The sequence below is a fragment of the Anas platyrhynchos genome, chromosome 6 (genome assembly GCF_047663525.1).
Source record: "Anas platyrhynchos isolate ZD024472 breed Pekin duck chromosome 6, IASCAAS_PekinDuck_T2T, whole genome shotgun sequence".
NCBI classification, from domain to species: Eukaryota; Metazoa; Chordata; class Aves; order Anseriformes; family Anatidae; genus Anas; species Anas platyrhynchos.
In genome coordinates this window covers 41,289,507-41,314,538 of record NC_092592.1, presented here as the reverse complement: position 1 = coordinate 41,314,538, position 25,032 = coordinate 41,289,507, and the positions used below count along the sequence as shown (strand labels likewise).

The following is a 25,032-nucleotide window of genomic DNA, read 5'->3' as shown; positions in this document are numbered from 1 at the left end:
TAAAGCAAATGGCCTTTGGATGAGGGGAACATTTAATGCTGCACTGTCGATCTCCTCTCCTAAGCCTCAGGGATGAAGTTTAAAATAAAGCAATTTACTACTTGCTGATTATATGAATCAAGCAACAAGAAGACACTGGACATGTTTATGAAGTCAGAACAGATGGGTCCCTCCTTCAAAGCCCCCATCTCTCAGCAGGACTTAACAGGTACAATCCCTGCTAACCAGATTGGCCTTTGCTCCTTGCCAGAGAGACATCATTGCCCTTGGCTGGGACAAAACTATAGTTCTCCTGAACAACATAATTTCTGTGACAGTCCATCTCCTTTATGCTGCACAGATGCTTGAGCAAGACTGGAAGGAAACGGTCCAGGCACTAATGTGAGGAGAGGGAGCTGGGCACTGGCTGGGGACAGGTCCTCATGCCACAGGAGGCATTCCCTGCTCAGGGGAGACGAGAAAGCTTGAACTAAATAACATTCGCTTGTACAGCAATCTTGACGCAGAGAGCTCTGAAGAAGCTAGAGGAAAGAGAAATAGTTAAAAATCTAACACTGCCAAAGTGCTTTATGTGTAGGCCTAAACTGTAAGGCTACAAGCCAACATACAATGTAGTCAACACCTTTATCTTAATGACTTCACGACAGAAATTCCATTCAGAACCAAACTCAGGAGAACCTCTGAGAAGAACCTTGCTTCTTCTCTGCAAGGGACGATTCAATAACTTGCTGATAAGTAAATATACAACTGTGGAAATATACAAACAGAAATGAGCATTTTGTAATTTTTATGCAAGTCTGAGTGGGATGGAAACAAATAGTCATAATATCAAAATGGATTTATGGAGTTATATATTTAGAAAGGTGTTAATAAAAGGAAAGGAAATATACTGAAGCACAATGAATTTAGTAGAAACTTGTCTACTGAGTTACTGGAATTTGCTTAAATTACCACCGTTGAAAGATTTATTCTGGAAAGTAACTCTGTTCTGTTATGTGTTTTTTTTTAAACTCAAATTGGAAGATTTTTTGACTGAAGACTGCACATTTTATTTGCTCTTATTTATAATGTTTATTTCAATTAAACCTTATCAATATCTTGTTTTGTTTAAGGCAATGACATGGATCCTGAAAAGAAAGAATGAATAAGGTTTGTAACCATTCAAAAAGCTGAAACTTGTGGTACTCTATCCCTGACAGCTTTTACAGATAACAGTAGTATCTTTTTGTCATATACTATACTATCAAGTCATGATGGGGTCCTGTGGCCATTAGTCACTGATACAGCAATAGTGCTTAAACTACTTAATATTGGAGTCAATAAATACCTTTCTAACCATTAAACTCCACAGTAGAGCTCTTCTGAGCTGAACAAAGCAGAGCAGCTTTCCAGCTGCAGCAAGGCCTTAAGGCAGCACAGTGGTGTGACAATGGATGCAGAGCGATACTGTGTCTTGCAGCTCTCACACAAACCAGTTTGTCCTGTGGGAAGACGATGCATTAACTGGGCTCTGTGAAAGAGGATGTGGTATCTGTCTTTTGCTCTGAAAGCTCAGGTACCATTGTTACATAAGAAAAAGCGATCCGCAAGCCCATGACAAAAGATATGCCCTCTCCAGAAACTTTCTTCTTCCCCCTGCACCTTTCCCCGCCGTTTAGTATATAGCACAAATCTATGAACTTGAGCCATTCAGTAATAGTTTGTCCTCAGAAACCACCACTTCTCCCACAACAGCCCCACGGGCCAGTAGGTATATCCTGCAACCAGTGAAAAAGGAGGTTTCAGGCACGCAAAATGTCATCCATCACCATCACTGTAAGCTAGGTGATGAATGGCAGGTGTGGCAGCAGCCAGCTCTGTCCCGGGCTGTGCGGAGACGGGCGCTGCTGGTACCGCTGTCACCCGCCGTCAGCCAGTGCCAGCTGAGTCTCCCAGCTGCCAGTTGCTGCCACGCAAGGCATAAAACATACACTCTGAACAATCACAGCAGCAGAGCTGAGCTTATAGGCTGCATTATTAATTAGTCTAATGACGCTCAGCCCTATTAGAAAGCACAAGATAATTGTATTTAATTTGTGTACGTTTTAATTATGGCCCAAGCAGTGCCAAATTTGATCAACGTATCATCTTTTCTGTTCTGCTCTGTAACCATGTTTGTATTAATTTGCATCTGAAACAGGAGGAGCTGCTAAACCCTATTGGGAATAGAGTTCCTTTTAGTTTTTAAACACTGCCATCTTTCACATCATGACGCTGTGCAAGACCTCTGCCTGCTGATAACAGTGTCATCTTTTCCTGTGGCCACAAATTAAAAGCAGGTTTACGACCACATGCTACTAGACCCTCTAGGGCCCCAGAGGAGGCAGCCAGAGAACAATTCATTCACTCATCCCTCCCCTTATCCATGATGGAAGTAGAAACAATTGCATCATTTAATTTACTATTGCAACGGGGATATGGCTCATTGGCCCCTCGTTGTTTTGAAGATGGATTTAATTAACCTCCTATGAATCTTGCCAATAAGCATGGCAGCATCAGTATGGAACTGGAAATGTTGAAAAATCAGTTGGAGAGATGGGTCATCAGTATTTCTTAAGCTAGCTCTGCTGCGAGGACTTACAACTACTACAGTGTTACAGCCCCAGCAGAAAGCAAAGGAACACACTGAGTTAATATACTACTGACTTACCTCTGGGAATCTAAGCTCAGGTTTGACTTAGACTACTGAGAAAAAGAGAGGTAATTGAATAATTCCTAATAGCCACATATATCTTTAATACAGAAGCCATTTGCGATCACTGGAAAATAAATAATTGCAATTAACTACACTGTTAAGTAAATATAAAGTCCCTTGGGGAAGCAATCTACATGCTTTTGTAAGTCCGGCTACAATATGAAACTCATCACGATGTCTATGAGAGTAATTTATAATGAACATTTAGCAGGTGCCTCAGATGGGTTGCTGCAATTTACATTCATTAATAAAACTGTCCTTATTAGACCCCAACTTTTATGCATTTTAATTTAATAAATCTTTATTACATGTTCATTTTACATTTGATTTTGTTTCCAAGATGTCATAGAATCAGTTTAACTTGTAATGAAAGTTAAAAGCTTTGAGACCCAGTTATTTACAATGACCTATTTGAAAAGAGAAAAAGAATCTAGCATCTTAAGCATTTCTAACTAGAACAAAAACACGATCTGAAGTTTGCAAGCTATTAAGAATAATTTATTTAATTAAATGCAGGTTTATCTTAAGAATAAAGCAATGTGATTTTTCTTTTTGTAAGGATGGCTAAATATCACTTAACTAAAGGAAGAAGGGAACCCTGTTACAGTTTAAACTGACAGTCATTATGGAGCAAGGAACACATTAATTGAAAAATACAAGAAAGAAAGAACAATTCCTTTCATAAAAGGGCTCTTTTTCATGATTTGTAGCACATTATTAGAAGCTCTTCTAACTACTTGAAGATTTAATAGGATGTTATGAAGTTTGGGTAGTCTTGGTTCAAGTCAGATTTATCCAAGCCTTCATTAATTTGTTGCTTTTGTAAGAAGGGATCTGTCTGTGACAGCATTTGCATACCTGTACCTCTTTATTTTGTCCTGCTGTAAAAGCTACAGGAAGAGCGTCTGTCTTTTCTCAGCACAATTAAGCATTCTTCAGTGCTGCAGTCAGCCAGAAGACATACATGTATAACCTTGTCTCAGAAATATGTAAGAGGCCTTTTTTGTCTGAGTCAGATTTTGAGCCATTTAGAGGCATTACTGCAGTGTTTTATTGTGTGTGAAATGACACCTTTGTTTGTCTAAAAAGATTTGTTAATCAGTTTCAGTTCTTGCAGAAGAAAGAAAAGATAAAAATTGGACTGTCAAACATTGGTGTAAGCCTAGAATAGACAGAAATAGTTTTCTTAGCTGTCAACAATTTTCATTTCATCAGTTTTTCCAACCCTCCCAACTATATTCAACAAGTCATCACTAAAGAGCAATAAAGTTTGAGATCAGCATCAAAACATGCACAAAGCATCTGAAAACGTATTTTTATTGCTGTGTGCATATTCAGTATCTGTTCTGGAACCACAAAATAGACTGTGACATGTGCACAACAGGTCAGTTTCTCTTGCAGATTTTGCAGCTGTAAGGAGAATAAAATCATCTGGTTATGTGCATAAACACCAAAGACTGAAACATAGTTGTGAAGTTACACTTCATAATCCAAACTATTAATAACTTTACATCAGCAACTTTTGAGTATAGCTTTTCATATTCTATCAATAAAAAAGAAGACTTGTCCATATACTTTATTGTTTTAAGACCTAATTTCAATACTTGTGAAATAAGAACTAGTGGAGAACTGTAGACATACAGCTGTTCTCCATATCCCATCCAGCAAATGGAGAGATGGGGTGGAGCTGTGGAACTGGGAGCAAAACCTTAAGAGGGATGAAGAAAAAAGGAACAAATGAGCTAGAGAGAAGATTGGGTGAGCACAGCCACAAACAAAATAAATGTCTTGAGAGAAGCAAAGTGTATTTTTTCGTGGCCCCAAAGGCAGAAAAATATACCAGTTCAGGACTGAGACAAGAAAGCACCTAGGTAAACAGTAATAGTTGAGGGCTGAGATGGGGAATCCTTACCTAGGCAGCTGACTCAACATACAGAATGGTCTTTGCAGGCTCTTGCACTTTCTAGTTGTGCACGAGCCTGCAACAACTGATTCAGTTGTTTAGTTAAATCCCACTGCCACATCTGATCCAGTTGCTGGGAAGACTCCTTCCTTGTGTCATTTCTCAAGCTGTCATTCTCTGAAGTGCTTCAGATGTCACCTGTTCACCTTCTTAAACACACTTCTGCTTTCTGCTAGCAATTGCCCATTTCTCATATGAGCCAAGACTTTCTGTAATTGCAGCACCAAATCACTACGCAGTTATTCATTTTCTCATTCTGTTGCATGTTGCAGTGGGAGAAATCATAATTAAAGCAGGGAAAAGAAAGACTTTCATCTTTTTCATATTTTGTGGCTAAGGATTTTTTGGATAAAGGCCCTTTTTCATGCCTTAAAATGGTTTTACTTGCCCAGCACCAGACAGCTGTGATGCGGATTGCATACTTGAGATGTATTTTCATTTTTCTATTGAAAAAGGATCCAACTGAAAAGTTTGAGACATCTCAGCTGTTCACATAAACCAGACGTGCGGTTACTATAATGCATAGGTGATACCCTGCTATTTAGGAATGACTTGGGACACCAATAACATTCTGGGCTGCATCAGGAGGAGTGTTGCCAGCAGGTTGAGGGGTGTGATTCTTCCCTCTGCTCAGCAATGGTGAGGCCACTTCTGGAGCACTGTGTCCAGTTCCGGGTTCCCCAGCACACAAGGCACAGGGACATACCTGAGAGAGTCCAGAACAAGCCCACAAAGATGATGAAGGAGTGAAGCATCCCTCATATGAGGAAGGGCTGAGATACCTGGAACTGCAAGGCTCAGGGGGACCTTATCAATGGTCTGAAGACCCAATGGGAGGGAATGGGTAAGATGGAGTCAGGCTCCATTTCAGTGGTGCCCAGTGACAGGACAAGAGGCAATGAGCACACACTGGAACACAGGAGGTTATCTCTGAACATGTGAAAACATGTTTCAGTTGTGATGGTGACCCAGTACTGGTATAGGATGCCCCGAGAGTCTGCATTTTTGCGCATATTCAGACCCCAACTAGACATGGTGCAGAACAACCTGCTCTAAGTGACCTGGCTTAAGTAGGGGGTTGGACTAGATCTAAAGAGGTCCCTCCCATTGTAAACAATTTGTGGTTCTTTGCTTAGAGTTGTTTGAAGATCCAGCCTGTTTGAAGATACAAGTAAGGTCTGGACCAGCACTAGTAGTCAGGTTCATAGTCTAGTTGGAAGAGTAGGACTAACATAGTGATTTTTAACCATAATTAAAGACTCATGAACTTGAAAGAGTGCATCTGCTAAGAACAGGTTTCCTGAACATATTTGTTTCCATTTCTGAAAAAGGTTTCCAGAACATATTTACTTCCATTTCTGAAAATGCCTTTTAGTTCCCCAGTTACAGATTTGAAACATCAGCTACTCTAAAAATATTCTGTAAATATTCTAAAATGCTTAATGTAATAAGTATCATTATCATATGGATTTACTAAAGAAAAAGGTTTCTAATTTTTTGTTTCAATTTATTAAATTGCTTAAGAATACATGTATGTAAACAGAGTTATAGCTGGATGAAATGCCATATGCAAAGTTTGTTTTCTGAAATAAAATAAATTGTATTAAAGAGAACAATGTTCCAAAGATATAGAACGTGATCTAAAAAATACTTTAGTGCTTCAGATACCATGTTATGCTGTCCACTGCCATACTACAGATAGTTCGCTTATCCTGCACTGAAGAATTCAGCAAGACCTACAAGAGTTTACCACTTGGGTATAGCTGAGATCCTGTATGTATAGACATCTGACTTTCATTACTGCCTAGAAGATATGACGTCTAATTTGGATTTTGAAAGGGAGGCAGAATTGTCCATGCCCACAACTAACTAGGCGTATAGGCAAGAGTTTCAGTGGATAACTGTTTGTTTGTTCCTGTTTTATTGTTTCTTTTTTGTTTTGTTTTAAATACAAAAATAGAGTAATTCTTAAAGATTAATAAAGACAGTTATTGTGGCCAACTGACAGCAAAAATACTCTTCCTAGTGGCAGAACCACCTAACACTTGAAAAGTGATTTAAATAATACAACCCTGGTAAACTGTCTCTCGTGAAGTTAGAAGGAACAGAAGGAGAAATATCTCTACCAACAGCCTGACCAAACCTGTCATCTGCGATGCTCTTGGCTGTTGCAGTGAAATAGTGACAGGAGTTATCTCCTGAATGATGCTCTGCATAAACCGCCAAGTTTTAGCAAGAGGGCAGGCTAGTACGAATGAGAACTCTTTCCTTTTTAAACATCTGCCCTAACAAAGGGGAAAGGGCACCTCTGCATGTTAAAGACACAAAATGACAGCCCGTGTGGGATGCCAGTGTGTAGGCAGCCCCACAAATTTACCAACGGGGGTCAAGACCCTCCCACTTGCATTTCCATAGATCTCTGTGAGTTCAGAGGCAAGGAGAGATTAATAGGGCCAATTCTGCTTCCACATTTATTCTAGTAAGTGTTTGTAGAGCTTACAGAAAATAACAGATGCTAATCAGTTATTTCAATTAAAAAAAAATACATATGTATATAAAAATGCTAAAAGCGGAGATTTGAATGGCCTTGGCAGCCTGAAGCCTTGTGTCATCTACAGAGGTCGCAGGTGATAAACTGCTTGATCTCAGGGACTGACCGAAGAGAATTAACTTGTTGCTTGCAGTTAGACATTTTATTTCATTCACCTATAGTAATTTAATTTCCTTAATTTCTCACATCATCAAAAAGAATCTATCCTCCTCAATTCTTAGTAATAAAATACCCCATTTATCCCTCCACAAACATTAGTTCCCTCTTCACCCTTAATGTGGTTTAGAGATTTTAGTATCCTAATTTTATGAAGCTGATAGACAACCAGTCTTGCTTCATTTGAGAACCTCCTAATATTTACCCTATTACACTTTTTGAAGAACCAGAACACTAACTCATGATTTTTATGTTTCCAGAATATTCTTCAACATCAGCCTGGAGTACACCTTGTTGCTGCTGGAGATTTCTTTCAAGTCAAGCCTCATCAAGCCTCCTTGCAATTCAGTTTTAGAAGATAACTTCTCAACAACAGAAAAACTACCTTTGTCACACGCACTGCTTTTGTGTCTCTTGGTGAGAGACATACACGCATTGCATTTCTGATAACCACTGTCTTACAATGGCCTATCTGTATTATGTTTAAAACACAGGGAGAGCAAAACTTCCAGAAAAATTATAGGAGAACCATCACCTACATACAGAAACAAACAAAAAAAAATCATGTTTCTATGAAATGTTGTGACAATGCCTGAATTAGAGACACTGACAAGCTGATTTAAACTAGAATTTGATCAGATATAAAAGCTTACAGTAATTTTGTATATGTTGTAAACACATCTACAACAAGCTGGTAAGAGAAGTGCTAGAAAACACCCAGAAGCAGTAGGCAAGTAACTCGAATGCTCTATCTCATCCAAGACATCTGGCATCGAAAAAAAAAAAAAATCAGTAGGCAAATATTTGAATTTAAACATCAGTAAAATACTAAAACTTGGTCAACTTTTTAAGTGTAGGATTAACTAAATTTAGGAAAAAAAAGTCATAAAAAATCAGAAAAAAATAAAGTCTTTGTGCGTGCATACCTTAAAAGAATTAAAACCTGAGAAAAGGTAAATCTTTCTTTTGTATGTATTGTATTGGTAAAGGAATTTCCTACTTACTAGGCTTATTTTTAGAAATGCTTAGAGCACGAAAGATGATGAGCTGAGGATGTCTAACACTAAGAGAATGCAATGCCAGCATGACATATGACAAGCAGCAGTGCAAGAGTGCAATTTGTTGCTCTGAACTGATCTACAATTGATCTTCAAAAAAATGGTACTTTCTAAGAGGCTTGACTACAAACTACAAACAGAAGATTTTCTGGATGTTTTCCAGTAACACAGTAGTAGCGTTTATCAGCTCTGTCTGTCCTTAGGCAGAAGGATGAACGTCACAGTTCAGCCATGTAGAAACACCAGGACGTGTAAGGATCAGGCCCCCAGATGAAACGATCAGAGCACACTGGGAACTGGTTCAGCACATCTACTAGGAAGATGCACTCATGCTACCTCAGCACTGCTTGGCCAATGACAATGTTGTCAGTGCTTTAGACACATTACAGATGAAAGGAATCTCCCAGCAGTGTCAGATAGGCATTTGTAAGCTGAACACGCAGACAGACTAGAGCATTCCCCACTTCTTGCCATGCAGCTCCTGTCTGCACAAACCTGAGAAAACCTGGTCAGAGACCCTCCAAGAGGTTTAAAATGCACATTGACAGGAGCCAGGAAAGTCCATATGCCTGACGTTGAGCAGGACTTAATCTCCTCAAACCCACATTTGGCCATACACTTCTTCCCCAGAAAACTTGACTAAAATGGAACTTTCTCATTGGCCTGTTTCAGAATGAGGACAACTTTGAAATGCTTTAACATGCTGAGCTGTAGGTAGTTCCCTGAACACCATCATACCAAGCAGAAAATTATGCTCAAGCCATAATTCAAATATACTGTAAAACAATTGTATTTGCTATGCCTGTTATGCTACTGACATCCTATTTCTTTCTTGCTGGTTTATCCCTCTGGACAACACACTTGTTAATGTACATATGGATCTCAGAATTGCCAGAAGCCTTTACCTGTTTTATTGATCCCCCCTGGATTACTCCAACAACAGTAAAGCAGATTTTCCTAGCAAGGAAATCAATGACGTTAAATTAAGGTTCCCATAAAATATTTAATAAATTATATATTAATGATTTATTGTCTATTAATTGTGAATTAATACATGCAACATTTTTAGCATCTGATTTAGCACCCAGTCCTTCAGTGTCTGGACTCCACAGCTCCCAGATTCTCCCTTTCAATGGCTTAAGAGAGAAATTCTTTAGAAATATACTTCATTCTTTGTGTTTGGTATAGGCACAGTCTACAACACATCTATCAATGCATCTTCCAGTGTCCGAGTGTTCAGCACACTGTGGTCTCAAGAGGGAATTCAAAAGGTCAAAAAGAAAAGCAGAGATAAATTTAGTAATATATACACAAAGATGATAGCTCAATGGATTAACCCTTAAAATTCCTAGCATTAACTCCACTCCTGATAGTCAAATACATGTTTCATATCAGCAGTTTGCACAGACACACATTTAAAATGACAGAAGGGGCCAGGAAAACGATCTGTCTATGCACAGGCACAGGCTAACACTTTGGCTTGCACTAAGCATTACATAAGGCTAACCCTAACCTTTGCCAATTTTGTAACCCATCTAAACATTAGGAAACACTTTTTTATGGTGGGGATGATGGAACACTGGAAGAAGTTGCCCACAGAGGTTGTGGAGTCTTGTCCTTGGAGATCTTCAAAAACTGCCTGGACATGGTCCAGGGCAACCTGCTCTGGGTGTCCCTGTTTGAGCAGGGGTTGGACCAGATGGACCCAGAGGTGTCTCCAACCTTAACCGTGATTAACCTTAACCTTCTATGATTCTGTAATTCTATGGCCTTGCTCAAGGCACTGCGCCTCTGTTGACTTTGGAAAAATGGCACAGCTGAGAAGCACCATTCGTAAACTAGTTTGTAAAGTGATTTGGGATTGCATATTATATACAATCAAACCATTAAGTCCTATCTGGTACAATACCTACTAGAGGTGGTATGTAACTCCAAGCTTCCAAATTATACTTTAGAAACTGATCAGTTTCATCGGTGCCAAGACTTTATTGTCAAAACAGTATGCTACACACTTACTATTGATTCATTCGTGACAGTTCTGGTGTCAAGATGCTGGCAAAGACATTCAGCTTGTACCACCACTTCTGTGTAGTAAACTGCATGGGCCATACGTTTCTTAAATCTTTTGTATCTTCTGACATACCAGTTTATAAACTGTACCAAATGCAGACTTAATGCAACTTTAATTGCATATGTATATGTGGAAGTGGAAGTTTCTAGACCAACTTTAATTATGTTTAACTGATGTTGCAATTGGTCTCTCATTATATGATCTAGCTGAGTCAAGTTCTGTTTAACGGGATATGCTACTTGTCAAATAAAACAACAGAAACAACAGAAAATGTGCATTACTCTAACATTTTTTGAACTCACACATGCATACATTTTATCTAGGAAGAATGGGTAAGAGAGTTTCATTCATCTTCAAATCACACCTTTTACATAACCTTGTGTACTCATGTATAACAACATTAATTGACATTGGTGCAGCATTTTGTAAGATGAAAAGTGCAATGTCAGGATTGTGAATCTCCTGTACCCTTACCACCTTACCATTGTGCAATACACTCAGTATGCATCCTATGTGGTTAGTGATGTTATTTTGTTAGGAGCAAACTGCTTTGAAGCTCACAAATACAAAAGTAGAGGTCTTAATTTATTGTTAATAAAGAAAGCATTCTTGCAGGTTCAGTCCTGCAAACTGCGAGGCACAACGTTTGGAAAAACTTACAGTGCTCTTTGTCAATGCAGGGTGTAAAAGATAATTCTGCTGGACCATGACTGATAGAGATGTTCTCAGACTACACATTCTCAATAATACTGCACTACTAGTGAATTAAAAAACCAGACATTTCAAAAACAAGTTGCCTATAACATTGATGATAACTATGGGAACAACAGCGCCAGAGGGCAGGATTTAGTCTTTATTATATGTTCATGATATGAAGCTGAATATTCTATATCAGTGACTTGAGTTCATGTTCACTTATGCTTTACGTTTGTTGGTTAAATGACTACAATGTCTAAAGGATTCTGAGAAGGAAGTTATTAGCTACATATACTGTGCTGTCAAACTCGTATTTTTCAACAGATGAAGGACTAATCATCATGTAAGGAATGAGAGCTGTACTGTACCTGTATGAAAGGTATCCAGCCTTTGACATACAGGCTGCTTACTTACTTCCTGCTACTTGATTTACAAAATAAAAGCTTTTGGTTTAGAAGATACATGCCTATCCCCAAGGACACCAAAAAGACACTGCAGCTACTCTGAGAAAAGTGGGAAATCCATGAGATTAACTGTTTTTCAACATAGATATTATTTTTGACCCCAAGCTACCTGGAGCAGAACTTTAGCAGTGAGGTCAAGGTAATCTCAACTCATGATGAAAAAGGTTTACTATATTCCCTTTGCCTTTATACAAACCTTCCACTCACCCTTCCACACTCAGATATTACTGTCACAAAGGTTTGCACCAATGTCTGTTCTTATTTTTAAAGTGTTGAATTCTATTACAGAAATTTAGGAAATTTCTCATTTTTTCCCCCACCAATTACAGTAAAAGATTGTGAGATTCACTGTGAGCTCCAAATGTATGACAAAAGTCACAAACATACAATACAAATGTGGTATCCGTTGCTGAAGCTAAAAGAGATTTCAAAGATGCCTATCAATGAAAGAGACTCTTCTATGCAATGTGAAGACTCCAAGTCTCATCTCAGATGGGTAGCCATGTTTTTCCCATTTCTATACACAGGACCATAAACAGGTAGTATGGACTCTTAAGGCCATTCGCATTTACATCTCACTCTACATGTAAGAAACACTTTACACACCACTACTTAGAAAAAATGCTGATGTTAACTATGTTTTTCTCAATTTCCTCAGCAGTTTCCCAGCACAGTCATTTCTAGGTACCTGTCAGATGTTCTTGTTGACAGTATTCTTAGCCAAGCTTGATGTTAACATTAAGATTAGTTCATTAAGTCACTTTTAACATTTCCACAAAAATGAAAATGAAAAATGAAAGTCCTACCTCTACTACTGCTTTGGCATCCAGTCTAAAATTGAAATCTCCAAAGACGAAATATGAAACTTTCTCAAACCGCTGATCTATAATTCTGGAAAAAAATAAAAAACAAAAAAACAAAACACAAACAGAACTGCCATTCAGCTTTATGTATATGTGAACATGTACAAACGCGCATATCTTACTTCTAAGTACTACCTTAGAAATAATTATTGGAATGATCAAAACTATCAGCTTATACTGAAACAATCTTCTCAATACATTAACCATGTTTTTGGACTGATTGTCCTTGCTCAGGCAACTGTGTCCAACCGCATTAAAATAACGCATTTGAATTCCCCTATCTGTCTGAAAGAACAATCTAGAGGAATGCTAGTTTGCAGAAGTTAGTAAAAAATCAATACAAAACCAGCACTTGGGCAAGAGAGAAACCTTGAGGGCATCCTAGAGGTACTCCACACCTTTGAAAAGTTAAGTATATGTGCTTTGGGCTGGGCAACTAAATTAGGAACTCCAAATTAGTAGTAAATTCAGAATTCACCTACCTTCAATTCTGTGTTGTGTATTTATGTATCTGTAAGATTGTGATCATAGCATTTACTAGCATTTGTTAATACTCTAAGGACTTTAAAAAGAGTGATTTATTAGTGCTAAACATTACTGATGCTGATTAAACTACACATTTTTTCCTAGCTTATCTATGGTTCTCTGAAAGGCAGTTCTCTTATCTTGAAAGCAAATTTTCACTGAGATTGTAGCTAACACCTAAAAGGTGATCTTTCCAGATGCAGAATAAAGATTAACTCTTTTCTCAAGCCTTTGCTCAGTAATAAACAAGGAAATGAGACATTATTGTTCATCTTACAAATTTTGTGTTATTAAAAATTGTTATTGTATTATTAGTTTATCTATTATTAGTAACACCTGTTTGGTACTCCTAACAATGTGCAGTTTTACTTGGTTCCAGAGATCTTGACATTCAGAAATCCAATGAGTCAAGCTTAATTTCAAAACAAGAATCAATACAATTAATTTCCCATCAGTAGCCAAGGACGATATGGAGTGAAATGTGACTGTTACAGCTACAAATAAAATACACAGACAAAACCCACAAAAAATGGACTGACACACTAGATGCACAGTATATAAGAAATAAGGAAGAAATGCAAGGCAATACATTATGTACATTCTGGGAATATATAAATATGTAAGCACTATGATGCCAGAAACCCCAAATGAGAAAGAGGCAGGAATGCAAATAGATAGGTAAGTAATGACAAAGCAGTACACAGTAAGCAGGCCTTCTGGAACAACATTGCCCAGAAAGGAGGCATTCATTTTAAATGGTTTTAAACCTTTCAATGCATTACATCCATTTAGATATTTCAAAGCTGTAAAGAAAGATACAACATTGGATTTACAGTGAGATACTACTCCTTTTATCTTCGTTTATACTATCTCACATTTTTAGTTCACTGTAATCTATTGCATAAGGAACATTATTCAATTGAAAAATTAATGTGCATTGGACCTAAGGTAGTGATCATCTGAAGTGAAAACTCTTGTAAAGACTTTTCTGGTATGAAAATCTCAAATCCTCCATTCAGCTGACAAATTATTGCAGGTACTGTTAATAAATACTGTCTACTGTCAACTCCTAGCAAGCATCAAGAAAAACCTGTCATTCTTGACCTGTACGTAACATTAGTTTGATTAGTGCCCTCCTGGCACATTAAAGGAAAACGAGAACTTAAAAGTTAAACCATTTACTTTACCTTAATCTGCTAATACTACAATTGCTAGATCTGCTATGCAACTTGTACATAAGAAAAACCGATTTTTCTGCAGCAACTTTCCTGATTCATATCCCTTTGCCCATTGCCATTTATTGCTGACAAAAACCTGAGAGATATTGCAGGAATGACATCAAGGTCTAGAGAAGGCCTCTCAAAGCAAATTGATATTATGAGGATGATGTCTGAGATTATATTATGCAAAGATAGATTTTCCGAATAAACAGTCTGTTCCAAAAATAGGCAGTTAAAATGTCTGCTAACCAAATTAACTTGAAAAACCTCAAACAGTTACTGATGAACAAAACAGCTTATTAGTCTGCTTCTGAACAATTAATTAAAATTCAGTCATTTCATAGTTTTATACATTACTTGATTTACACATGATTTGCATACAAATGAATGCCAGCTTTAAAATGGATAGTTTTAACCAGTAGCTCCCCTTGTAGTTTCTCTTGATGGATATTTTAGAAAAAGTATCTCAATACAGATTGAAATAAAATAGTCTAAATATTACTTCTCAAGAATGATGTTTAAGTGGCTTCCGATGTATCTCCTTCTCACAAGTGGTGAAATTTAGGCGTACAGTAAAATTAACAACAGTGGTACAAGGCATATACATGTATATGTACTTATTAAATGACCTGGGATACCTAACAATAAAAATGCCTTAAATGACTCAACTAGATGTTTATGTTTGTCACATGCTATCCTGGACACTGGGACTTATTATTAGTTCAAGAATTCCCAAATTTTAGAATTATTTCAGCAGTGTGGTACTCTGATAGCTCTAATTTGAAATACTTACTGGTGCCTGTAATTCCATTGAATCAATAGCACAAGAACTATCTCAATTATGCTTTTAGAATCAGAATCAAGTTAGCAAAGGAGACAGCAATAAAGAAAAGTACAGCAATATTTCCTCTCCCAGCAGCAATGCAGGAATAACATCCAGCATTAGGGGGATTTGGATAGAACTTGTGCACTGTACCATGAAAAACAGTTTCACCAGGACCAAGGATGCACAAAGAAGGTGTTAGGCCTGGAGCAAGAACTGAAAAAAAAAAAAAGTTCCATTCCTTGTTTCTGCATTCTAAGCCACAAATATATAGCTAATAAAGTGTAAAAGTAAATGAGAACTCAAAAGACTATATTTGCTTTTTTAAGAAAGAGCACTTGCAAATGAAGTAGGAAGGCTTCAAAATCTATGCTATTTACTTTGTTATTCGTTGCTAAAACAATACCCTTGCTTTAACCATGAATCAAATAATCCCTTAAAAATGTTGCCATGAATCAGTCAATGGAGAGATAAATTTGAATCATATAAAAAGAAAGCAGCCAACCTATGTCACCAGCACTAATTTAATGCTTTTATTGGGAGGACCTAGCGCTATTTCTTTTATCTTGTACTTGCTGACTATTAGATTATCCAGAAGGGCTTCAATGTTCTTGAAGACTCTATACATTCCTGTACAACTCTTCTAAATAGCTTGTAACAAAATAGGTGGCTTTCAGGTAAAAATTTCATAACTTATGAGAAGCCACAAGTACTTAACTTTTGTCAACAAACTGTGCTGTTTATTGTGACCATACCAGGCTGTTAAGAGATTATAGGCAATCATGACATACCCAACGCAAATAATACAGAAAACTTTTCAAACAGACTACAAGTCTTCCCTTACAGAAAGAGATGTCTTTCCTCTGTAATGGCTTGAAGAACATTTTTGCTATTCTAATCCTTTGTTCTTGCTGCAGAAGGTATTGCTTATGAAAAAAGTTTATTTGCACATATAACATGAAAACCAAAACCAAAACCAAAAACTTCTGTGCAATTTAGAAATCAAAATAACAAATAGAATATGGTAAATACAGACCACTGGAAAAAATTCCCACCTATGACAGGATTTATTGCTGACCGCCTTAAACTCTAAAGTGTGCAAAAATAAATGCCATAGATGATTTCTCTTCTACTAGTTCCAAATACACAGTGCTTAAAATTGCATAAGAAATCCTTGATAATATCATCAGATGAGCATTTCCTCACACTTGGAACACATTACCTTAACTATTTTGCTTATTTCCAACTAATTCTACATCTTTAAGTCATGGTGCAACACTGAAAGTCTTTTGGACTGCTTGGACTATTCTCTGGTTCTTTTTAAAATTTGTTGTATTTTCAGAAGAGAAAAGCAATCCACAGATGGTTTCTAAATCAGTGCTGAATAGCTTTTTAGACGTGACACAACAGTACAAGAATAAAACATTCAAGCAATTGTAACTTTCAAGTAACGTTTCCAGTCAAAGTCACATGCTTAAATGTTTTGATGTCTCAGATCCATGGTTCACTCTGTTTATAAGGAAGGAGTAAACTTCACTGGTAAGGGTAGAAATTAATGTGAAATTACTATAGCAATTTGTTTGCTGAAAAATAAATGTTTAACTTTTTTTTTTTTTTTTTTTGTGGTCCAATAACTGCGGTTTGTCTTACACTGGCTATCAGCAACTACATTACAAAGCCAGAAAGGTTACTGGTGCTACACTGGACATGTAGTCACTCTGTTCTCAGTAGGACTTCTAGGAAAGCTACCTACTACTGATCAATGCTTTGTAGCCCAGTAGCCCCCTCACACATTTTCCAAAAGATCTCTGACAAAACCTGTCTGTTATTTCGGATGTACCAGGAGAATTATGAGAAAATGCTCAAACCATCTGAGCAATGAAGCTTAACAGCTTCAGTTTGAGCTAAACTGCCTGTATGTGTGATCACACCTCCCAGTTCAGACCACAGACCCATGCAATTGGCAAACCTAAAAAAAATCAAACAAATGCCACAGTAAAAGCAAATGTTCAGGGTTTGGTCTTAGAACCCAGTATATGTCAAGTTACTTCAGTGAAAGGGTGTACCTCTAAGTCTGGGTGACAGTATCAACTAAAAGGACTGTGAAGGTTAAGTTGATTCAAAGCTCTTTATGAGGATGTCATATTCTTATCAAGACTCAAATAAATAAGAGGTAGAGGTTCCTCTTCTTCCTGATACTCCTGGAGATCTGGGGCTAGTTATTAAATTTATTCTCTACATGAAATAACTAAATGAATCTGTTAGTGTGATCTTAAAATGAACAGTTCCATGTTATTGGAATCATTGAAATCCTTCTGTAATTTAGTTTTGCCATTTTGAAGTACTCAGTCACTGCAAATAAAGATACTTTATGAAATGTACCCTCTTCTGTAAAAGTGATATGGTGTACTGTATGCATGTTTCACAACATTGAAATTCAGCCAGAAAATACTAGGGCAAGCAGAAACAGCATAGACTTATACTTCCTTTCCTACTTATCCCCCTCCCATACTGTCACCAGAAAGGAGAAGACAAGGGAGCATCTAAATATCAGCAATTTGATCATGGAAGAGAGCAGCTGAACATGATTCAGTGTGACAAGAGGCACTGTGATTTGGCTAAACCATTTCTCAGGGCACTTTGTAAGGAGGATCAGCAGCATTATTCCTTTAATAGCCATGTCTAATGCAATAGCCAGCTGGGTTTTGTCCCAGACCAAGGTATCAGCATCAGGTCAGAAGGTAACATTCTGTTTACACGATTATTTCCTAAAGCACTTATCTTCTCCACGGTGTGAAAGTTGACTTTTCTGTTTGTAAGGGGGCCTAAAGAATTGAGGGAATGGGAAAAATTAGCTACACTGAGCTGGAGCTGAATGGCATTAAGTGGGAGGTCTGAGAAAGGCTGTGGCGGCACTCAGCAGGACACCTTATTAGCCGCGTCATCGCAGTTCATTCAGGCAAGCCATACCAGTGTCACCAGCGTTCCCACACAAAGACAAAGTTCTTCACACAGTCTATAAACATGCTTCCCTGGCCAATTCATCCTGACTTGACACCGCTGAAAAGAAGGGCTTGAGGGTTCTTTTCTTTCTTTTTTTTTTTTTTAAAAAAAAAAACAAAACACAACAATAACATAACAAAACAAAACAAAAAAACTCACAGCTCTGCCAAGCAGGCTGAATGGAGGAGAAGGAGGGACACTGTCACGTTGTTTGGGAAGAAACAATCCAAAGGTCAACCCATATTTTATTCAGTGAGCACATTTATGTAATAACTAAATGTGTTTAAGCTAAATACTAACTCGTATGAGAGCTTCTGTATCTCTCATACAACTTATGAGGTAAGAAGTTACCCTTTTGCAATCTCTATATTTTGGTATATTATTCATTCAGAAGGATTAAAGACATGAAAGCTGCTTTTACAGGGAAAATGTGATTGCCTATATATAGTGCCCTTTCCTAACTAAAGGATGATAAAAGTCACAAACAGCTATCTACACGACAGCTCAGTCTAGCTGCAGCAATCATTTCTCAGGTTAAACTGCTCATATTGTTAACCGTTAATCTAAGCACAGCTCTGGACCAATGGTTATTTTGATCCAAATTCAGTAAAATCAATACTGGCATACCTGAGCCTCTTCCTGAGACAGTAAAACCTTTCCATGCTTCAGCTGATGGATGGGTGCAGTGCCCAGGGACTGCCAGGAGCCTGGCACCGTGGGGCTGCCCGCAGGCTCACTGGGGAGCATGGATGCCACTTGGCCTGTGCCCCTCCGTGGAGCCCTGCACCTGGCTGAGGGCATGCACAGCTTGCATGGCAAGCAAGGATCTTACCCCAGAGGAGAACGTTTAGAATGGGATAAAATAAAAGCAGAAAGTGACCTGACTGTCCCGTTGGTGGAAGCTAAGAGGTAGTATGAAAGCAGCAGGAGAACTATGGATAAGAAGGTTACATGCACTTTCTTTTACATAGATCTACAGTGCCAGAGGTAATAACAACTCCTGCAGTGACTTCTGGTGGAAAGGCCTGGAACGACGACAGTGAAAATTGTCTTCTACAACACCGCCGTGTTGACACTGAAGATCAAGAGACTGGAAATGTTAGGCTTTGGCTACAACAAAAAAAGGCACAGGATTGCTACTTGGTCTGTCAGATTTCTGTTACTCCTATCCTTATTACTTTTTCCATTTAAGTTTTGGACAGAAAGTTCAGCTTGCACATCCACACCTCAAGAAGTGGCCTGGGCAGATTCTCACTAAACAATCGCAACCTCTCCACCAAAAGCTTTAGAGAGAACTTTGAAAGACAGGACCTTGTCAGCTCTTCTGAGCATTGCTTCCCTTCTGCAGTACAGTCAGCACTCAGCTTGCATCACCTTGCATTCCCAGGTACGTATTGAGAGACGAATTCCAGAAAAAAACATAATTTCCTGAATAAAAGTTACCTGGGTAATGTGTAAGTGTGCCTCAAAAGACATGAAGCAAGTGACTTCATTGGCATGCCTAAGGTGTTGTAGCACTGTCATTAGAAAGATAAACTTTATCATATTTTTGTGCCCTGTTCTTTCGGATATAATGGCTCAAACCTATTAATAACACCAAAACATCTCAAAAGGTCAAGCAGCACACAGCAAGATGAAGGGAATTGTCAAGAAGCTTAGGCAATCATCTTAGCACTCAAGGCATTTGCCAGGGCTGTTTAACTAATATGTGATGTTCACTTTTAATTTCAATATAGTGCCATTTGGGCAAAAATGCTGTATTTTTTAATTAATTACAATGTCAGCATCTATTAAGATTAAAAGAAAGACCACATCAATAATAAATACTTAATCCAAAGAAAGGATTACAAGAAGAGCAATAAAAATCAATTTTTAGAGCTGGAAAATTGTGACTTTTTCCTCACTTGACTGGTATTTTCATTATATTGATAAAACCATGATCTTACCTGACACTGACATTCGCCTAATGAAATAGCAGCCATGTATAATGATGTAAGTACTTGTCAATTTTGCTACAGGAAAATACAATACTACGGCACTGGCGTTCCATTACAAAGAAATTTTCTCATTCTCCAACTGATGTAAAAGAAAACAACAAGAAAAAAACAGAAACCACATGTCTTTTTGAATCTTTTATCATGGAAGACTAAAATTCTTACACACAACTTCTGAATCCCCTCAGTGTTGGTAACACTTGGTCATAAGCAGACAGCAGATAACTGCCATGTCTTCATCTGCATAAAGACTGACACACAGCAATTCTTGTTTACAGTTCTGCACAGCTTGGATGTGGTAGAATAAAACAAACCCTGTGTTCACTTAGTGCTAAAAGTGCTGACGGCAAGCCTTAAAACAACTAGGATCCACGGCAATAGCACACTGATCCTCTAACTCTTTAAAATCTGGGAAAAGTATTTTTTATGATAACTCTAGAAAAATTCCAAAGACAGGCACTGTACCTCTGAGACAGTTCACCAGTGGGAACAGTGGCAGAAAAATTATGAAATCTTGGAAGATTTGTACCTTGCCATACCCTCCCAAGACTGGCCACAGGTGCCTTTCCCTGCCCAGCCTCTGGGGGATGGCTACATGGGTAGAGGGGGCAGCAGAAGGTGACAGGACGCCAGCCGTATCACACCACTGGGCATTGCTAGCAACTGAAACCAACATGTTATCATCTGCTTGCCTGGGGAGCCAACTAGGCTCAGACAGAGTGTGAATCAAAAATAAAAACAACCCCGCTCTAGAAAAGCCTAATACAAATTATTAGAAACACAGAAAGTTAAAGCCTTCACTTGCAAAGGACTCAGAAATGCTCAATGTAAAAAAAAAAAAAAAAAGCTATCAAGTAACATATTTTACATACTTAATCATTAGCTTGGGCATTTAATCCTTTGAAAATCACACTACAGTGGACTACTTAGTTAAAGGAAAAAAACAAAGGGTGACATGACAGAAATATTTGAAGTGCTAAAGAGAAGGAAAAATCCTCTCTTTCAAAAGATTGAAAAATCAGAGCTGCTAGCATTTGACCAAGGAAAATTCTGGTGGATACAGAGACTGCAGGACCAATCCTTTTTTGCAGTAAGAAACTGAGACATCTTAACTGCAACTTAAACCATACACTGACGGAAGAAATGTAAAGAGGCTTTCATTAAATGTGAAGCAGTTACCGCAGTTCCCTGCCAGTTCATGAAGAACTTCTGCAAAGTCCATCTACAGGTAGTTCAGCACTTGTACAGACACACAGACAAGCAGCTAAAAATGCTGCAACTTGCATATGGTTATTTACCTGTAAAACATAATCTGTGTCTTTCCAGAACACAGCTCACAAAAGAAAACAACCATTCTCCTACAGTGATCCTACCTTCCCTATGGGAGTACAAACGATGAAAGATGGTTATTCACTTAGTGCCCATAGACTCAAATGGTAGCAGAATGGAGCTCTTTCAACCATTTCTTCGTTTTATAACTATCAGCTCATAGCATCATTTTACAGTGAGCATTCAGTGGCTTGTAAATAAAATCACAATAGCAATTTATTTTCATTTCTCTGCAAATGAATAAAAATTGGATCAACAGCCCATATAGATTCTTTTTAATTAAATCATAGCTATCCTGGAAGATTATATGACTATACGATAGAACATTTCAAAAGGCACAAACCACAATGAATGCTGATGTGAGCGTCACCTTTAGCTAGACACTAATGACTGCTCTTTATCTAGCCTCCAAATCTCTAAGGAACAAATTACAGTAAAAAGAGAAAAATAATCCAATGGGAATGTGACATGCCCTGCAATTCTTATATAAAGGCACTTTGAGAGAAAAATCAAACTGGCCACAAGTTATTTTCAGCCACTGCTTCAGGTTTCTTTTTTAAGAGTTTTTCTCTCTTCTCTTCAATTGTCTCTGTTTAATTACTCAAATTATCTTTTCATACTACATCCAGTCTAGCCTGTAGTTACATCAGTTGTATTCTGCTAGAGAGACGGGGTACACAGCTGAGGCAGCTCCAGGAGAACCTATTAATGGAAAACAGGTACAAAGGAGCAAAACCCTTATAAAAGATGAGGTGAAGTCTTAAGAGTCCTCACAAGCAGACTTGGCAAATCCTTTACTGCAATCCACAGCATTAGACAGTGAGTTTGTCTTTGTGAAAACTATTGTAAAAAAAAAACAACACAACAAACAAACAAAAACACCACACACACACACACACAAAAAAAGCAACAACAACAACAACAACAAAAAACCTCCAGGAAGTTTCAGTGCTTTATATTTTTAACATCTCTTTTGAAAGAGACACAATTCTGCTCACATTAGGTAGGCAAATTGAAGTGTGACTTAGCATATCCACACGTTTTTTTGTTTAAGTGACATGTTTCTACAAGTTACTAAAGTTCTGGATTGCTAATTCTCCAATTAGATCTTTGCTTGAAAACCAGTTTCTGCTTTTACAGATTTATGTTTGACATGACAGAAAAAAAGAGATCTTTTATTTACAACATGAATAACAAACACCAGAAAGGCTTGTTATAATAGTCTTGATAATCTAAACCCCTGGACCTGTAAGAAAAGCCCCAAACACAGAAAATAACTGAATGAAGGTAAACTTGCCGACTAGGACTATCAAAAATCGTCATTCATGTAGTGTATAAATGTTTAGCACGTCCTTAAAATTATAACCATGTGTATTTTTTGTTACAATGCATACAAGTAGAAAATCATTTCTCTGCTAAAAATATAACCTAATTCAAATTCAAAAGGTGTTTGTGTAAACACGAAGGACATGAGTTAATTTTTTGACAACCACGTCAAACAAGTAAAAGTTTGAGCCAATAGAAAAAAAAAGCAAGGAAAAAGTGTCTTCGACTTTATTTGACAGGCTGAAAGTAACAAGATAATTTTGCTGGATTTGCTCTTTAACGAGCATATTATACAAACACGTTAATTTTGAGAGCACTTAACCTTACTTTAAGGGGGGGATGATTAAATATTAATGAGATGAGCCTCAGGGTGTTTAATGAAAAGCTGTCTTTCTGAATGTGATCTAGGGTTTTAAACCTTTGTTAGACGACATTTGGATAGAAGGTTTATTTGCCCTGGGAGTGCATTCTTTCTGAATACATAAAAAAAATCACTAAATGTTTGAAGACACATGATTACAGAGAGTTTTCACTTGACATTAAAATCACTGTTGAAAAAAAAAAGAAAAAAAAAAAAAGCAGGCTACTCCTAGAATCTTCTCAAATGACCCAGATCTTTAGAGTGAAGTTTTCCTTTGCCTAGAAACTAAGTGGCTTTTCTTTTGCTCATTCAGCTGCTAGTTCTGGGAAAAGCCCAAAAAGAAACATTTAGATTGGAGGGGTCTTTGAGAAGATGTGACAGTTGACTGATGAGCATCCATAAAATGACAAAGAATAGTTGTGTGGAGCCGGTGCATCACATCGCCTCTCCCTGGGAAACTAATTGCTCTGAATTGTTAATAGTAACATTATTTTTCTGGCAATCATTTCTTTTGAATACCCAAAATGAGCATGAAACAGCTCCTTTGACCGGACATAAAAGTTAAATGTCCCAATGTTGATCAAATTAACTTCAGCTATGTGACAATGGACTATATTTGTGAGAAAATAATGAAGGGCACAAAGGGGAGCTTTATGCCAAGATTTCACAGTTGTAATGTAAAAATGTTTCTGTTGAACTAGGCCAGGGAACATTTCAATAGGAAAACAGAAGAGCACTGTCACTTTCTTAAAAAAAAAAAAAAAAAGGAAAAAAAAGAAAAAAAAGAAAAAAAAGAAAAAAAAACCATTCATTTTATGGATCTGAATGCTCTAGATAATTTCAGGAAGTTTAAATGGCTGGCACAACAAAAATGACAGTTATCAGGCTAATATCTGACATTCCTATTCTTAACATACTATTTTCTAATACTTTTAAAGGACCCTATCCTATGGTTTCTACTCAATTTGTAAATTTAGCAGACATTTTTCCCTAGCAAGGATCTAAAGTATATGACTAATACAGCAATATACACATGCACAAGCATTAATTACAGGAGATGTATGGAAGTCTGAAGTAAAACATAAAATAATTTCCTTTTTTAATCTCTTATATAGCTTGAACTTTCCACCTTTAGAAAATAAAAAGATGCAAGTATGATGCAAACAGGGATAACGGTACATGTGAATTAACCAAAATGGGTCTAGAAGAATTTCTTTTTGCCTTAGAAAATACACTGCAGGTGTTCTATACTCTGATTTATAAAGCAACTTCAGATTTGACTGCATTTGTATCTGGAACAAAATAATTGACTTCTGGGAATTTAATTTGGGTTTACATTAGCATCAACTCATTACAGAGACCAATTTTATACATATACACTGTGTATGTGTTTGTAAATAAACAAATATTTGCTCATCACTGATGTAATTCTAGCTCTCTTAAAGAATCTATTTATCACCATATTTTCTTCACATTTGCTAAGTGGCAAATGATAAAAACAATCTGGCCCAGCATACACCAGCTAGTTGTCTTTAAAAACATTCTCCTTGCTGTATTATTCATTTTCTAATTTCAAAAAAGATAATTTTAAAGGTAAATCACTTCATAACACCATTGCGAGATTAAACCTTTCTACTCTCTAAATATGTTATTATGTTTATTAATAGATTCACTCAAGTGGAAACTTCTAAAGACAACTTTAAAACATTCACTCTGCACCTATTCCCTTTTGTCTTTTTTTTTTCTCCTCTAACACTTCCCCTTCTCAGTAATTTAGATACACTGAGATGCTTCATGCTTATGTGCTAAAAACTTGCGTTAAAATAATTTTGGGAAACCGACTTCTCTGATTTTAATAGTTAAGGTAATTTATCCAAGCTGTATTTGCAAACTTT

The 25,032-nt window shown here is 37.3% G+C and overlaps 1 protein-coding gene across 3 annotated transcripts in view; it reads right to left on the bottom strand.

Annotated features, from left to right (window-relative positions):
• The window catches only part of INPP5A (inositol polyphosphate-5-phosphatase A), a 238,279-nt gene that overhangs the window by 60,475 nt on the left and 152,772 nt on the right, over positions 1–25,032 (bottom strand). For all 3 annotated transcript variants that reach the window (XM_072039961.1, XM_027460798.3, XM_072039962.1), the window contains exon 9: positions 12,500–12,584. In XM_072039961.1, coding sequence (XP_071896062.1) covers positions 12,500–12,584 — 85 coding nt within the window. The remainder of the gene's footprint in view (positions 1–12,499; positions 12,585–25,032) is intronic.